Raw genomic sequence first — 17,395 nt, 5'->3', positions numbered from 1 at the left:
GAGTATGTTTACCATGAACCAGTGGGCTTTGTATAAGTTAATTCTTTTAGTCTATCAGCCCTATAAAATATGTTATTATCTTCATTTTACAGACAAAAAAAGCTAAGCCACTTGCCAAAATCACCCAAAAATGGGCAGAGCTGGGATCTGAACCCAGGCAGTTGTACAACTGGAGTTCCAGCTGAAGCAAGAGGCTTATGCTGCCTTGTTAATATAAACTCATGTTCTTGCCTCTCAGATTTAATAAATAACACCTTGTCATCTATTTACTTTTTTTTTTTTTTAAAGAAAATGTTACAAGATACAGTTCAAGTTTCCTGTGTAGCCATTCCCATTCCTTCTCCTCCCTAAAGGCAATCCCTATTACCTATCTGGGGTGTCTCCTTCCACTGTTTCTTGAGTTTGTGCATGCATGTTTGTAACAAATGTGATCATGTTCATGCTTTTTTAAAAAGGTGTAATATTGGGGCTGGGGATGTGGCTCAAGCAGTAGCGCGCTCGCCTGGCATGCGTGTGGCCCGGGTTCGATCCTCAGCACCACATACCAACAAAGATGTTGTGTCCGCCGAGAACTAAAAAATAAATATTAAAAATTCTCTCTCTCTCTCTCTCTCCTCTCTCACTCTCTCTTTAAAAAAAAAAGGGTGTAATATTCTAGCAATGTATTAATATATAATAATATTCTGCAACTTTGTTTTCCAAATTTCTCCATGTCAATAAGTACAGATGTGGCTGATTTGACCTAGTCCACTGGAAAACACATCACAAATAAATTATCTATGCATCTGTTGATAGATACTCAAGTTAACTGACTACTCCTGCCCTTGTTATAACAAAGATGTTGTAAGGTATACCTCTGTAAAATATCCCTTATATATCTATGAAAGTATGAGGAAGATGCTTAAAAACTGAATTCCTAAATTATATGATATACATACCCTTATTAGATACTATAAACTGCTCTCCAAAGGAATTGTGCCAATTTATATTCCCCCCAGTATGTCCCCATTTTTCCACTCCTTGGACAATACTTGGGGGAAAGTTAAAATAACCTTTCTGATATAAATAGAAATGTATCTCATTATTGTTTTAATATGCATTTCCCTGAATCAGGTAAAGCTGCATTTACCTGGCAAAGCTGATGGTCACAAGACTTGGTGAAATACAAACTTGGAAAACAAGTTTCTGGCCTCTCCTATAGGGACATGCAGATGCACAAAGGAAGGAATTCTCTCAGGAAGTTTTCAAAGTTACTTGGCACCTAGATGGAACAACAAGGTAGCGTATAATGTGGATCCTGCATTCCCTAGATCACTGCTTCTCAAGCTTTAATGTGCATGCAAGTCTCTTGGAGAGCTTATTAAATGCAGATTATGATTCTGCAGGTCTGGGACAGGGCTTGAGATTCTGCGTTTCCAAAAAGGTGATGTTGATATTTGTCCATACACCACATTTTAGTAGATTAACGGGCATAAAATCAGAATCTACGAGAGTATTGAGAATGATCTAATAATGAAAATAATGATGATAATGAAAATAAAATATTAACATGGGAGGAAATTATCCATGAATGTTTTACATATCAGGACTTCTCTTTAGTGTTTTGCCTACCTATAGTTTTGCATTTGGTCCTCACAATAACCCTGCAAGACAGACATTATCATTACTTTACAAATGTGGAAACTGAGTCTCAGGTTACAAGGTTGGCAGGAGATGGGATTGGGGGCATCAGTTCAGATACATCTGATTCTAAACTCCAGTAGCCAGGCTCTATTCTCAATGCCCACAACTGCATGCCACACAATCCTCATATAAGCACACCTTCATGGTAAGGAGGAAAATGCTGGCACAGAACAAAACAAAAACAAAAAGAACGTAAAATTTTACTTTCTCTTAACTTTCAAAATTTACTTCTTTCCTATACTGCAAACTCCAGGAAAAGCTATAGCTAAGAAAGTAAATTTTTTTCTTGTTCATTCTTGAATGAGGATGCATACACTTCTTGTGAAATAAAGAAATACACGAGTTAATGTGTATATGCACACATATGCATATACATACGAATATAAGAATCCAAATTTAGGCCAGGCATGGTGGCATGCCTGTACTCCCAGCGCTCGGGAGGCTGAGGCAGGAGGATAAAGAGTTCAAAGCCAGCCTCAGCAAAAGCAAGGTGCTAAGCAACTCAGTGAGTCTCTGTCTTTAAACAAACAAAATACAAAATAGGGCTGGGGGTATGGCTCAGAGGTTGAGTATACCTGAGTTCAATCCTTGGTACTTACCCCCCAAGAAAGAATCCGCATTTATACATATTTGCATCCCTCATATTAGAACATGGTTCTAGTATACTCTATCTTTGAATGATATACACAATTCTTTCTATCAGCCCACATTAAAAAAAAACAAAACTAAATGCTCAAAACAAACTGCAAATAAATAGTAGAAATACCTCTGGTGTGCTGCCCCTCAAGAACAAAACATAAAACAAAAACAAAACAAAAAATTAGAACTTAGAATGTTCTTGGAAGAACATCCCCCCACAACCCTCACACCCAGCTATGTGGTATTTGTAGATTAGACCTCAATGCTATTGTCAGGGTGAGGAACTGATACTCCTATGATACTCCAGGTTCAGGGGTTAATTCAAATGCTATGACACACATTCTGTCTACTGCTAGACTGGGCAGCACAATGAACTTCATTTCATGTAGGAATCAGTGAATCAAAATGTTGTACCTAGGAAGCCAAGGTGACAAATGGCAGAGAAACTAGATATCTGAACCCCAGATGAATACTTCTTGAACATCTCTCCTTGGTCTATAAAACAATTACTTCTGGGGCTAGAGTTGTGGCTCAGTGATAGAGCACTTGCCTAGCATTTGTGAGGCACTGGGTTCAATTCTCAACACTGCATATAAATAAAAAAATAAAGGTCCATCAACAACTAAAACAAACAAATAGATACATAAAATCTTTAAAAAATTAATTCGTTACTTTTAGTTTAACTCAGGGTTTTTGCTTATGAGAAAAGAAACCATTACTTATTGTGTCAACACAACCAAACAACTAGAAATAATATATATCTTAATAAATTTTTAAAAGCTCACTGAATTCAATTTTACATTAGTAATTTTAAATATATTAAATAATTTAGACTACATTCCGTCTCTCTACATTGTCATATAAAATATAATCAAACAGTAAAATTAGAAAAAAATAAAGAGATCAATAAAAATAGAAAAGAGAAACGGATCCAATTATACACAAAAATGTGGTATATTAATAAATTCAGTGTAGAATAGGAATTATTCAATAAATAATGCTGAACTCTTGCAAAAAGAACAACATGAGATTATACCCCCAAATATATTCTAGTTGTAGAGCTAAATGTCAAAAATGAAAGAAAGAAAAGGAAAAGAATAGAAAACAGAATTATAAAAGAACCAAAAGAAAATACAGATAAGTTTATTTTTTATGATGGGATTGAATCCAGGGCCTCATGTGTGCCAGGCCAAGTATTCTACAACTCAGCTACCTCCATACCCCCCGGATAACTCATTATTCTACCTTACGGTAAGGAAAGGACTTCCTAAAGAAAATAATGAAGGAAGAAAAAATATTATAACTAAACAGATGTTGAAAGATTAGTCTTCATAAAAATTAAGAAAATCCACACATCCAGAAATGCTACTGACAAAATTAAAAGCTAATTTATTTCCAATATACACAGCAGACTATGAGTTACTATTTCTAACACATTCATGTACCACTATCAACATTTTGGTCAATGCCAGACTACACATGACAGTAATGGAGCTGAAAAATTCCTATTATCTACTTACTGTGTATCTATCACAATGCTGTAGCACAAGGCATCATCTATGGTGATGCTGGTGTAAGCAATGCCAGCCTACTGCTACTGGGTCACAGAACTGTACAGCATATTACTATACTGAACATGCAGGCAACTCTAACATAATAATATCTATATAAGTAAACATAGTTAAACACAGTTATTACACAGAAACGAAAAAGAATGGTCTATCTGTACAGCACATACAATTATGTACAGTACATAATACTGGAAGATACCAAACACCACCTCAGGCAGGTCCCCCCAAGAGTTTCCAGATGAAGGCACTATTGTCACATGAGAGGACAGCTCTTCATGTGTTACTACCCTGAAGACCTTCCAGCAAGGCAAGATATGGAAGACAGTGATACTGATGATCCTGCCTCTGTGCAGGCCTAGTTTTTAGCCAAACTAGTTAAATGTTTAAAATATATATTTTTTTAAAAATAGAAGACAACTTATAGAATGAGAAAATATTTAATAAGAAAATATATTTGTACAGTGGTACAAAGTATTTGCCTTTTAAACTAAGTATTATTACAAAAGAATCAAAGTTAAAAAATATGGAATAAAAAAATGTTACACCGGGCTAAGGTTAATTTATTATTGAAGGAAGATTAAAAAAATAAATTTAGTGTTGCCTAAGCATAGTATTTACAGTGTACAAACAATGCAAGATAATTCCCAGGCCTTCATATCCACTCACCACTAACCACTCACTGATTCAAATGGGGCAACTTCTAATCCTGCAAGGTCCACTCATGTTAAGTGCCCCATACAGACTGTACCATTCTTTATCTTTCATATTCTATTTTTACTGTACTTTTTCTTTGTTTAACTATGCTTACATACCCAAATGTTTCCTATTGCGTCACAGTTGCCTACAGTATTCAATGTATAAGCATGCTAGCCAGATCTGTAGCCCAGGAGCAGCAGCAGGCTATACCACACAGCCTAGGTATACAATATGCATTTCTCAGAATGTATCCCTAGTGTTGTGACCTATGACTGTGTATCAAGAACACATTTGAATCTATTAAAAGATTAAAAATATATATATTCAGAAGAGGAAATATATATTACAAATCTGAAGAGCAAAAATTGCTTGCTTGCTATCATAAAACTTCTGGGAAGAGATGGTTAATAAAAGGGATCCTTTGCACAAGATCTTAAAGGAGGCTATATATACATATATATGAGTATATGTAAGAATTACACATACAATATGCAGAAAAACCTAACTCATGATGCAATAAGGATTCAAATTTTTAAATACCCCAATGTATATAAAAACTCAAAAGTTAATGAAAAAATGGTGAATAATTCTTCTAATCACATATCCTCTTTTTTTTTGTTGTTGTTGTTACCAGAAACTGAACTTAAGGGCCATTTACCATGGGCTATAATTCCTTGTTCTTTTTTTTTTTTCTTTATTTTTTGTTTTGAAACAAGGTCTTGATAAATTGCTTGGGACCTCACTAAATTACTGAGACTGGCCTCAAACTTGTGATCCTCCTGTCTCAGTTTCCCTAGTAACAGGGATTACAGGTATGCTCCATGATGACCAACAATACATGCACATCCTCTTTACAAGTTGCTAGAAACTTAAGATTGAGCAGTATGGCAGAGATAAAGTAAAAAGTCATTATTTTATTCACACCTTGTTTAACATTTTATAACTTTACAAACTCAGTTATAAACAGAAATAAGGATGATTTTTCATTAGGGAAAAAATTTAAGTGGCATTAGCACAATTAAGCAAAATGGATCAATTTCTCTTTATTCTGCCTCATTCAGGTCATTTGTCAAATTATTTATTTTAAAAATATCTTTTAAAGCCAGGTGCAGTGGCACATGCGTGTAATCCCAGTGGCTGAGGAGGCTGAGACAGGAGGATCAAGAGGTCAAAGCCAGTCTCAACAACAGCAAGGGACTAAGCAACTCAATGAGACCTTGCCTGTAAATAAAATTTTAAAAAGGGCTAGAGATATGGCTCAGTAATTGAGTGCCCCGAATTCAATCCATGGTAACCCACCACCAAAAAAAAAAAAAAAATCATTTAAAGATATGCAATATTTGTGCAATGACCTGCTAAAGGCTCAAGATTCTGTGCCATCCGTTTTAAAAGAGCCTGATCAGCTTTCAGCAAGTTCTTTCAGAATCTTTGTTTGTTTAGTCTCAAGTGTGCTTTATACATTAACTGTGGAAGGTCCATTCATCAAGGCAATCATATACATTTGGGCATGCTGAATTATTTTTTTCTAAATCTCTACTTACAATGGAGATTATAAGAATACAAATGCAAATAAATAAATTAAACTTTAGAACACAGAACCTAGCTTGTGCTCTAGGAAACCAAGGGAAATTATACATTAATTTTAAATATCTCTCAAAAAGAAAAATGTCAATCAGGTTTTTATTTGTCTCATTGCTCTTTCCAATCCAAGTAGTATTTTTCTAAAGCTAATGATATGTTGACAATATATCTTTCCACAGAATAATGGATCAAAAAATGAGAATGATTCCTTAGAAAATTCCATTACTAGTTCCTTACAAAGTTTTTGAGGGTTCAACTCCAAGACAAACCAATCCTCCTTGTTAGAATGAAGTCAAATCACAGTTCATGACTGCATATGTTATGTGGTATCCTTGGTCATATCTACTTTTTAAGCTATTATAAGAAGCCTCCAAAAGTCCATAAGAATGTAAAACACACAATAATACAAGGATTTTTAAAATTACTTCTTTTTCGAATAGGCTGAATTTCTTTTTCGAATCATTATACAAGAAGTGGTTTAGAGCTCTGTGTCATGCATTTGGCTTTGCAAGGTAAGTTAGTGAAAGGGTGTGTGACACAAGTAACAGTCTTATTGAACTGCTTGAGTATACCACTTTTGTAAAACACATTTGAGAATTATATCCTCAAATGTAAATTGAGAATGTAGAAAACTTGGCCAGGCTATGTCTTCAACCTATATTTAAAAAAAGGCAGGGGTGGGGGGTGGGGCTGACAAACAAACCAGATTCACAAAAGTACTACATGGATACAGAGTAGATTTCCTAGTACAAAGATGTTACCCAGTCTAATAAAGACAATGTATTTAGTATATGAAGAATAGCCAATACACAGTATTATTCAATGATTAAAGTAAAAATATTTTAAAAGAAAGAAAAAGACAACCCATAGAATGAGAGAAAATAGTTGCAAATCATGTATCTGATAAGGGACTTACATCCAGAATACATAAAGAACTTTTATAACTCACCAATAAACAGATGACCTAATTTAAAAATGGGCAAAAGATCTAAACAGACATTTCCCTAAAAAAGATCTATAAACGGCCCAAGCAGCACACAAAAAAATGCTCAACAGAACGACACAAATCAAAACCATAACGATACATATTTCACATACCCAACACTATAGCTCTAATTATTTTAAACATGGAAAATATTAAATGTTAGTGATAATGTGGAGAAATAGTAACCTTTGTGCATTACTGGTGAGACTAAAATGGTGGAGCTTTTTGAAAATGGTTTAGCAGTTCCTTAATAAGTTAAAACAGAGTTGCCGCAGGACCCAATAATTCTACTCCTAGGTAGTTTCCCAAACAGGATAAAAACATATACCCACACAAAAATTTTTTGTATATAAATGTTCATAGTAGCAATGTAATAACAATAGACTGAAACAACCCAAATGTTCATCAGCTGATGAAAAGAAATGGCATATTTGTACAATGAAATAAATACGGCATATTGTACAATGAAACACTATCTTGCAATAAAAAGAAAAGAAATGCCACAACAGGGATCAAACTGGAAAATATTATGTTAAAAGCAAGAAGGTAGTCACAAAAAGTTATATAATATGGGATTCCACTTATATATGACATCTGCAAAATAAGTAGATAAATTAGATAAAAAGCTGGTTGCCAAGAACTGGAGGGAGGAACGAGTTATACTGGTAAGCAAGAGGTTTCTGAGGTGATAAAAATGTTCTGAAATTATATAATGGTGATGGCTACACCAGGAGCATTCCTGTTATACCCCCAGCCCTTTTTAAAATTTTTGAGATAGGATCTTGCTAAAATGCCAAGGCTGGCTATAAATTGTGATCCTCTTGCTTCAGCCTCCTAAGTTGCTGGGATTACAAGTATGTACCACTACTCTCGATTTGAACTGTACACTTTTTAAAAGTGAATGTTACAGTATATGAATTATATCTCAACAAAGCTGTTATTTTAAAAAAGAAAGAAAAATGAATAAACTGAAAAGGCATAGTTTTTTAATAAGGATATGAATATTTTCAGTATATATTTTATTAATAACATCATGACTATGCTAGAAAAGTAAGATCCTTTTAGGGATCTTAATGTTGACACTGAAATTGGAAAAGTGTGTTTGTAAAGGAAACGTAAAGGAAACGTAATTTGGGGAAGTTTCGGGCCAAAGGGACTGGTTCCTCAGGCTTCTAGGAAGCTTTTCCCAAAATATATGACTATTTTGAGGATTAAAAGATACCAAAATGACCACAGATCTCTGCTTTCCATATTCTTTGCATGTCTATTCATTCTTGTTCATGTTTTAATTTCTGGCCTATTAGATTTAAATCATGAACTCAAACCCCTTTGTTACGTAAATAAATAACAATATTTACTGTTAAATAAATAATGAATGTTAGAACTAAAGAATATTAGGGCTGGGGTTGTGGCTCAGCAGCAGAGTGCTTGCCTTCCACATTCGAGCCCTTGATCCCATCCTCAGAACCACATAAAAATAAACAAATAAAATAGAGGTACTGGGTCCAACTACAACTAAAAAATAAATATTAAAAAAAAAGAACATTAGAACTACAGGTGTAGAGTTCTAATATCATTCTACTCTCGTCTCAATTCATTACAGTTAGGCTCATATATTGCAAAAATATATTATCTGATTCTTTTAAATTTTGAGAGAAAAGATCTAACACTTCTTTTAGAAATGTCTGTTGCTGTAAAAAAAATATTTCAAGCTATCACATCCACTAAAATGATTACCAATGTGAAGTTGGTTCAGATAAAGCTGGTTCTAATGGCTGGATCTATTTTCATCATATGCCTTATCAACATCATGTAGCCTGAAACAGCAACTAAATACCTTGATACTGAGAGGAGAGCATTTTAAAAAACTTTAAAACCAACTTCAAAAAAATTCAACTTAAGGTCAGATATCAATCTTAAATCTAGTCACATAGAATCAATAGCACATTCTCAAAACTGTCCTCTCAGCCCTGAGATATATTAACTGGATGAATGGCCTCAATTCAGATGAACTTCCTGCATATTATCACCTGGATGAAATGTATTTCATTATTTCTAGCTTTCTGAGAATGAAAAGGACTGAAGCAATAGTCTTGGAAGTGCTGACGGCGCAGAATTCTCTGACGCACATAGATGAGGGACTCACTATCGCCTCATGTGCCATACCTGGTATGCACTGCGCTGTGGCCTCAGTGGTTATAGTTGGAGCAACTGGAGGCTGCTGCTGACTGGAGCTCACTTCTGGCTCTGGGTTAACTGAGGGAGAGAGGGCTACCTCACAGGATGAGACCTGGCTGGGCAGATGAGACAGGAATTCTTCAGAAGCAACTTGATCATCCTGTCCAGGCAGCTGCAGGGCAGACAAAGGGATACTGATCTGTTTGTTAGGATGGGATGTGCTCACAGGCATCTGCATGGCCACCTGCTGGTTGGTGCCATGGGTACCAGTGGGTCCTCTGTTTGGTGACGCCAGAGATACCCTAGCAGTCTTTGGGACAACTGGTCTGGAGATCACAGAAGGAGATGCAGACATACCATGTGGGTCTAGCTCCGTGTTGATGGCAGATGTTACATGGGAAATCAACTTAGCAGACCCCACACAGGAGGGACCAGCATGAGTCTGAGACTTGGGTTTTGCCATCTGAGTCAAGGACAGGGCTGGTCCATCTACCCCTCCAGTCAGCTCTGCATTTGCCACAATGTAATAATCTTCTGGAATTTCTTGTTTGATTTTCTTGATGATGACGTCATTGCTGCATTCATCAACCATCTGTGTCTGGGAACTTGAATGGAGGGAAGACGGAACTATTCCTGGCCTTTTGCGAGCAATGTTTTGAGGTCTTTGGGTTTGGGGTTCAAAGTCACTATCCTCATCTGTAACAGAAGACTCACAAACCATATCAAACAGGGTGTTTTCATCCTCATACTCTTCAACAGCTTCATCCAGTTCAGAGGGCTCACTGCAATAAGAGAAGTCACAAGAGTCTCTGGTCCGGTTACAGTCTAGCTTTGCTTTCACTGGTCTCCCAGGGTACCTTTCAACAGGGCTAGTTTGTGTCTCAGAAGGCACCCCAATTATACTGGGACTATCAGAGTTAAAACTTCTGTTGTCCTGGAAACAGACCCTTTCTTGGGACCCAGCTCTACAAGTAGCTGTTAGTGGCCAATGATAAGCATGGCCAGCACTACAGCCCCACATTGCGGTCAGGTTCCCATGGGAACCTTCAGAAAGCAAGTGTTTTAGGTTTGGAATGAGGCTGCAAATGGTCCCATGGCTATGGGCCCAGCTGACCAATTTGGACAGATTCTCAGATGAGGTATGAAGACAATCCTCCATGTTACAGGATCAGCAGTGTCTTTCCTAAAAGGAAATAATCAAAATAAGAAACCATTATTATCTGACATTCCCATATCTCAATTAATTTCTTCCAACTATGATCATCTGTCATAAAAAAAAGAAATGCACTTCAGAGTTGGGCATGGTGCCATATGCCTATAACTCCAGCAACTCAGGAGTCTGGGACAGGAGGATTGCAAGTCCAAGATCAGCCTTAGCTACTTAGTGAGACCCTATCTCAAAATGAAAAATAAAAAGGGCTAAAAATGTAGCTCAGTGGTAAAGTTCCTAGGTTAAATCCCCAGTACAAAACCAACATAACAAACAAAGCACTTTGAAACTGTACCTAGTTAGTATCACTGCTTTGGGGCAGCAACTGGAAAGAAATATGGAAAAAAGTAAAAACAATGACTTATGGAGACAAATTTTGCCAGTTTCCTTTATAGCTATAATAATGGCTACACAAAAGAAAAAAAAAACAAAAGAGGGAAAGAAAGAAGAACTAATTAAGCAATTAAAAAAAGAGATAAGCTTCTTTATGGTACATTTCCTTTCCAAAGTGACAGAGAGGTTTAGTTAGCCCCTTAATACTGAAATGTGTGTATTACGTGTATTAACCAAGAAGATACCCTTCCACTGCTACCCTCTAGAAACTTCATTACTAAAAACAGAGCCAAAAAGGTGGTTTGAGTCCATTCTAGGATGGATGTCAAAGAGAGGGCATCTATGCTCTGCTGGGTACCAGAAAACAAGGGAACTGAAATTCAAGTAGAGAATAAGGACTTAAACTTAATCAGCAGGAGAAGACTCTCTGACAGGGCAGGCTGTAGACCATCAGCAAGGATAGCCAGACCAGGGTCAGCCACTGGTAGAAGCAGGATTCTACCAGTCTTGGCTATCTGAAATTTCTGAAATATTCCAATTCATTACACAGAGGTAAAAGGCATGTCTGAAGTGTTCCACTATCCAAGGGTCCCGTGAACCCAAGGATAAGCAACTACCAAATAGAAATAAGTCATTTCTTATTTGGCAGGACTTGGGATCACTTATATGGGTCCTTGGCTGGGTGAGAACAGTGAGGACAACATGATGGGCAGGAAAGTGAAAGGGGTATGTGGAGTCTGCAAACACTCTGAAAGGTTAACAGGGCTCTGTCAAGAAGGAGATCCTGGAAAGCTGGGCAGGGAGGTGCAAGGATCTTTATGAAATTATCAATCTATCTGTGGTGCTAGGGATTGAACTCAGGGCACTCGACCACTGAGCCATATCCCGGCCCTATTTTGAATTTTTTTTTAGAGACAGGGTCTCACTGAGTTGCCCAGCACCTTGCTTTTGCTGAGGCTGGCTTTGAACTTGCCATCCTCCTGCCTCAGTCTCCCAAGCTGCTGTGATTACAGGAGTGAACCACTGTACCCAGCTAAAATATTTAAAAGTTTGGAAAAAAAACTGCTTTACAGGAACAAAAAAAAGGTTCGGGTATAAAAGTATTATATCAGTTTTCCAAAACCTGACAAAGCTAGTTTGGAGCCATGTAACAGTGAATGCCTGGTTGGCTTCTACCTGAATTCAGTTCCCACAATCTGTACAACAGTCCTTAAAAGTGTTACTCCTTACAAGGTTCTGAACTTTTCAAAGGGTTTGTTTTAATACTATTAGATCTCAATTGCTGATGGATGATAAACTTTCTACAACAGAAACTGAGGACAACAGAACAAAACAAATCAAAACAAAACTTTTCTAAAAGAAAGCTCAAATGGTTTCATGGTTAATTCTGTTAATTCAGGTGGAAACAATAAAAAATAATGCAAGTATTTTCAAAAGAGAGGAGGAGGGAGTACTCAACCTGTTTGAGAGCAACATAATGCTTATACCAAAATTGTGACAAAGCCTTTACAATAAAGAAAACATTCATAAAGAATATTGATGTAGGGGCTGGAGATATAGCTCAGTTGGTAGAGTGTTTTCCTCAAATGCACAATGCCATGGGTTCAATCCTCAGTACAAAAAAAGCAAACTGAACCCAACAAGGTACATATTGGTAATACATTGTTTTTCTTTTATTTGTTCTTTTTAGTTTTACATGACAATAGAATGATTTGGACATGTCATACATAAATGGGGTATAGCTTCCTATTTTTTGTGGTTGTACATGATATGGAGTTATACTGGTCATATATTAATATAAGAACATAGGAAAGTTATGTCCAATTCATTCTACTGTTTTTCCCATTCCCATCCACCCTCCCTTTCTCCCACTCCCCCGTCTGATCCAGTGAACCTCCATCTCCCCCTCTCCCATTGTCAGTTAGCTCCATATATCAGAGAGAGCATCTGGACTTTAGTTTTTTGGGATTGGCTTATTTCACTTAGCATGACAGTATCTAATTTCATCATTTACTGGCAAATACCATAATTTTATACTTCTTTATGGCTGAATAATATTCCATTGTGTACAGGATAGGTAATACATTGTGACCACATAAAACTTACTCTAAGAATACAAGGCTGAATGTTCAAAAATCAGTGTAATTCAATGTGTTAACCATCCATGGGAGAAAAACTACAAGGTCATTTCAAAAGATAAAAGAAAACTCAATATTCATTTATGACAGAAACAGACACACCTGTAACCTGTAATCCCAGCTGCTGGGGAGGCTGAAGCAGGAGGATCATGAGTTCAAAGGCAGCCTCAGCAATAGCAAGGTGCTAAGCAACTTAATGAGACTATGTCTCTAAATAAAATTCAAAATAGAGCTGGGGATGTGGCTCAGTGGTTGAATGACACTGAGTTCAACCCCCTTACTCCCCTCCCAAATTAAAGAAAGAAAAGAAAAACACAACAACAACAACAACACTTAGCAAACTGTAACAATAGGGCAACATCCCAAATAGATAAATGGGCACCTATGAGAAATGCACAACTAATATTATACTTATATATAAGACTGAATTATTTCTAAGATTAAGAATAAGTCAAAAATATTCTTCTGTAACACTTCTATTCAACATTGTATTAGTAGTCCTAGCCACTGAAATAACAACAAGAAAGAGGGGAGGGGAAAGGGATGGAGAGGAGAGGAAGAGAGGAGAGGTAGGAGAAGAAGAAAAATTAGAAGAAATAAAACTGTTCCTATTCATGAAGATAAGGTAGTTTAGGAAGAAACCCAAGAGAATTCACAAAGCAACCGTTAGAACTTGTAGTTGGAGAAATGAGTGATATTGGCCAAATTATAACAACATTGTAATACTTTGTGCATGCACAGATATTTGAACAACAAATTCCATCAGTATGTAAAATTATGATGCACCAATTTAAAAATGTGGGGAAAAAAGAACTTGTAGTTGAATTTTGCAAAGTTGCATGACATAATATTTTTTTAAAGAGAGAGAGAATTTTTTAATATTTATTTTTTAGTTTTCAGTGGACACAACATCTTTATTTTATTTTTATCTGGTGCTGAGGATCGAACCCAGAGCCCTGCGCATGCCAGGCGAGCATGTTACCGCTTGAGCCCCATCCCCAGCCCAGGAAATAATTAATATTGAAAAATCAATTCTCGGGCTGGGGATGTGGCTCAAGCGGTAGCGCGCTGGCCTGGCATGCGTGCGGCCCGGGTTCGATCCTCAGCACCACATACAAAGATGTTGTGCCCGCCGAAAACTAAAATAAATAAATAAATAAATATTTAAAAAAAAAAAATCAATTCTCTATATGCAAGTAGTAAAATACTGGAATTTTTTTTTTTTTTTAAAGAGAGAGTGAGAGAGAGAGAGAGAGAGAGAGAGAGAGAGAGAGAGAGAGAGAGAGAGAGAGAGAGAGAGAGAGAATTTTTTAATATTTATTTTTTAGTTCTCGGCGGACACAACATCTTTGTTGGTATGTGGTGCTGAGGATCGAACCCGGGCCGCACGCATGCCAGGCGAGCGCGCTACCGCTGAGCCACATCTCCAGCCCAATACTGGAATATTAAAATCAAAAATTTACTTACAGTAGTACCACTTCCTAATGCCTAAATACCTAGAAATAATTCTACCAAAAGATGTCAAAGACTTCTTTTTTAAAATATCTTTATTCTCTTTATCTATTTTTTTAACATTTCTTTTTTTTGAGAGAGAGAGAGAGAGAGAGAGAGAGAGAGAGAGAGAGAGAATTTTAATATTTATTTTTCAGTTTTCGGCGGACACAACATCTTTGTTTGTATGTGGTGCTGAGGATCAAACCCGGGCTGTACGCATGCCAGGCGAGCGTGCTACCGCTTGAGCCACATCCCCAGCCCTATCTATTTTTTTTAATGTGGTGCTAAGAATCAAACTCGGTGCCTCACATGTGGGAGGCAAATGCTCTATCACTGAGCCACAACCCCAGCCCAAGATGTCAAAGACTTCTATACCAAAAATTACAATAATGAGTGAAATTAGACTGATCAAATAGATATACTCTATTAGTGAAGAGTCAACATTGTAAGGTTGGTATTATTCCCTAATTGATATGCAGATTTCAATATAATTCCAATCATGAAGGTCTTGCAGGTCATGCAAAATAATTTGGACTTTGTTACACAATTAATAAAGTATATAGTTTTAAGGAAGAAGGTAACTGGAATCATTCTGATTATAGATGGAAGAGAGATGGACTAGAGGAAATTTTGGAAATTTGATACAGCAATTCAGGTAAGGTATAATAGCAACTTGCCTTGAATAGCAGCAGATGGATGGAAAGAGCACAGATCTGAAAAGAAGATAATGGAAGACTGGATATGGGAGATGGGAAGAAGGAAGAAGTTGTGATGCAGCTCACCATCTCTCTGGCAAATTGACCCAGGCTATGTCCTTACTTGAAATATGCATTCATGACATACAAACTAGATATGCCTTTGCCAGGAAAACAATTGATTTTTGAAATAATTTTTAGTGAGGTTTCTACTGTCATGGAAAAAAGTTGCCTGCGTTAATTTGATACTGATATTATATTAAAAATGCTTCAAAAAATATAAATGCTTCTAAAATATTCATTCATAAATACCTCAAAATTCTCAACTCTCCCTTAATTTCTATAGCATATACTGAATGAGTTTTTACTATATACTGTCAGAAGAGGATTAACATTAATTATAATGGCATTCCATTCATTCAAATTGATCTAACAGCAATATTATTCAATCACGTGTAAAGTGGTATTCCCATCAATGGGCATGATTTGACATGATGATTCATGCTATATAGTTCACTCAAAGAAAAACAGTAAATAGAAAACCTGAAATTTCTGTCTCAAAGTGAATGACAAAATAAATATATATATATATATTTTAGATGTAGGTGGACACAATATTTTATTTATTTTTATGTGGTGCTGAGGATAGAACCCAGTGCCTCACACATGCTAGGCAAGCACTCTACCACTGAGCCACAACCCCAGTTCACGATAAAATATCTTAAATTGCCTTTAAATTTATATAGCTTCAAACCAGGCATGATGGCACACACCTATAATTCCAGCAACTGAGGAGACTGGGACAGGAGGATCAAAGCCAAGCCTTAGCAACTTGGTGAGTCCCTGTCTCAAAATAAAAATTAAGGCATGCCTAGGGATGCAGCTCAGTGGTTAAGGCACCCCTAAGTTCAAACTCCAACCCACCTCACCCAAAATTTAGCTTCATTCTTTTGATGGCATTTCCCAAGATGTAACAGGATCTATAATAAAGAATCTGTATGGAGCTGGGGTTGTAGCTCAGCGGTAGAGCAATCGCCTAGCGCGTGCGAGGCTCTGGGTTCAACCCTCAGCACCACATAAACATAAATAAATAAAAAATAAAATGAAAGTATTGTATCCAACTAGAAAAAAAGAATATATTTTAAAAAATGATGTATCCTATTTGCAAAGGCACGATAAAGTTGCATCTTACAGATTATAGGCAATAAACAATAAACCCAACTTAACACACACACACACACACACACACACACACACACACACAATCTGTTGTTGGGTGAATGCCTGTAATCTCAGATACGATGCCTTGTGGTGGTGCAATGCCTCAGCCTCATTTGTTCCTCAACTCTCCAACCTGCCAGTTTCTCATAGGGTCTTAGGAGTGTACCTGGTGACTAAAACTACAAATGAACTCACATACTAAAATGAGGCACTCCTTCAAAATGCTGCCTGCAGCCAAGCTCTAAAGTAGATGATCTCTGCAGAGCAGATACTACCAGCAATCACATCTGTATGTCCAAACCAGGCCTGCTGCCCTGATTTGGGGACAGTGTATTCTTTCATCCATTAATTTTTCTAGAAGTGGTGAAAGGAGATTTTTCCTTGGCTAGTGCTGGGTGCTCAGCATTAGATTCCTTCCTTTCTTTTTTTCCCTCTGTCTTTTGGTACCAAGGATTGAACTGAGGGGCACTTTACCACTAAGCAACATTCTCGGTTCTATTTATTTTTAGACTAAATTGCTGTGGCTGGACTGGAATTTGAGACCCCCTGCCTCAGCCTCCAGAGTCACTGGGATTACAGGCATACCAATTAGCTTTAAGAGTAATCTGAAAAATCTTCCTCCCTTCTTCCTGTTGAGTGTGTGGAGATATTCTTTTATTTTTTGTAAAAAGGCGGGGATGAGGGGAGGGTCCTCTTTAGTCCTCCTTTCTTGGTTTCCCAGAGATTTTCTTTTTCCTTAGTTGGCATTTCACTTGGTTTTAAGAAATGAGTAAAACTAGCTGGGGGTGGTTGGGCACACCTATAATCCCTCCACCTTGAGGCAGGATGATCACAAATTCAAAGCCAGACTCTGGGTTGGCTTGTAGCTCAGTGGTAGAGCGCTTGCATAGCTCTGGTGAGGCCCTGGGTTCCATCCTCAGTACCACATAAAACAAAAGTTTCAATTCTTAAAAAACCAACCAAACAAACAA

At 37.0% G+C, this 17,395-nt stretch overlaps 1 protein-coding gene across 2 annotated transcripts in view; it reads right to left on the bottom strand.

Annotated features, from left to right (window-relative positions):
* Positions 1-10,492, bottom strand: part of Kiaa1958 (KIAA1958 ortholog) — a 65,303-nt gene extending 54,811 nt beyond the window's left edge. For both annotated transcript variants that reach the window (XM_026391145.2, XM_077797957.1), the window contains exon 1: positions 9,322-10,492. In XM_026391145.2, the coding sequence (XP_026246930.2) occupies positions 9,322-10,492 (1,171 nt within the window). The remainder of the gene's footprint in view (positions 1-9,321) is intronic.
* Between the last annotated feature and the right edge of the window lie 6,903 nt (positions 10,493-17,395).

Source organism: Urocitellus parryii, chromosome 4, assembly GCF_045843805.1.
Source record: "Urocitellus parryii isolate mUroPar1 chromosome 4, mUroPar1.hap1, whole genome shotgun sequence".
NCBI classification, from domain to species: Eukaryota; Metazoa; Chordata; class Mammalia; order Rodentia; family Sciuridae; genus Urocitellus; species Urocitellus parryii.
This window is presented reverse-complemented; position numbering and strand designations above follow the sequence as displayed.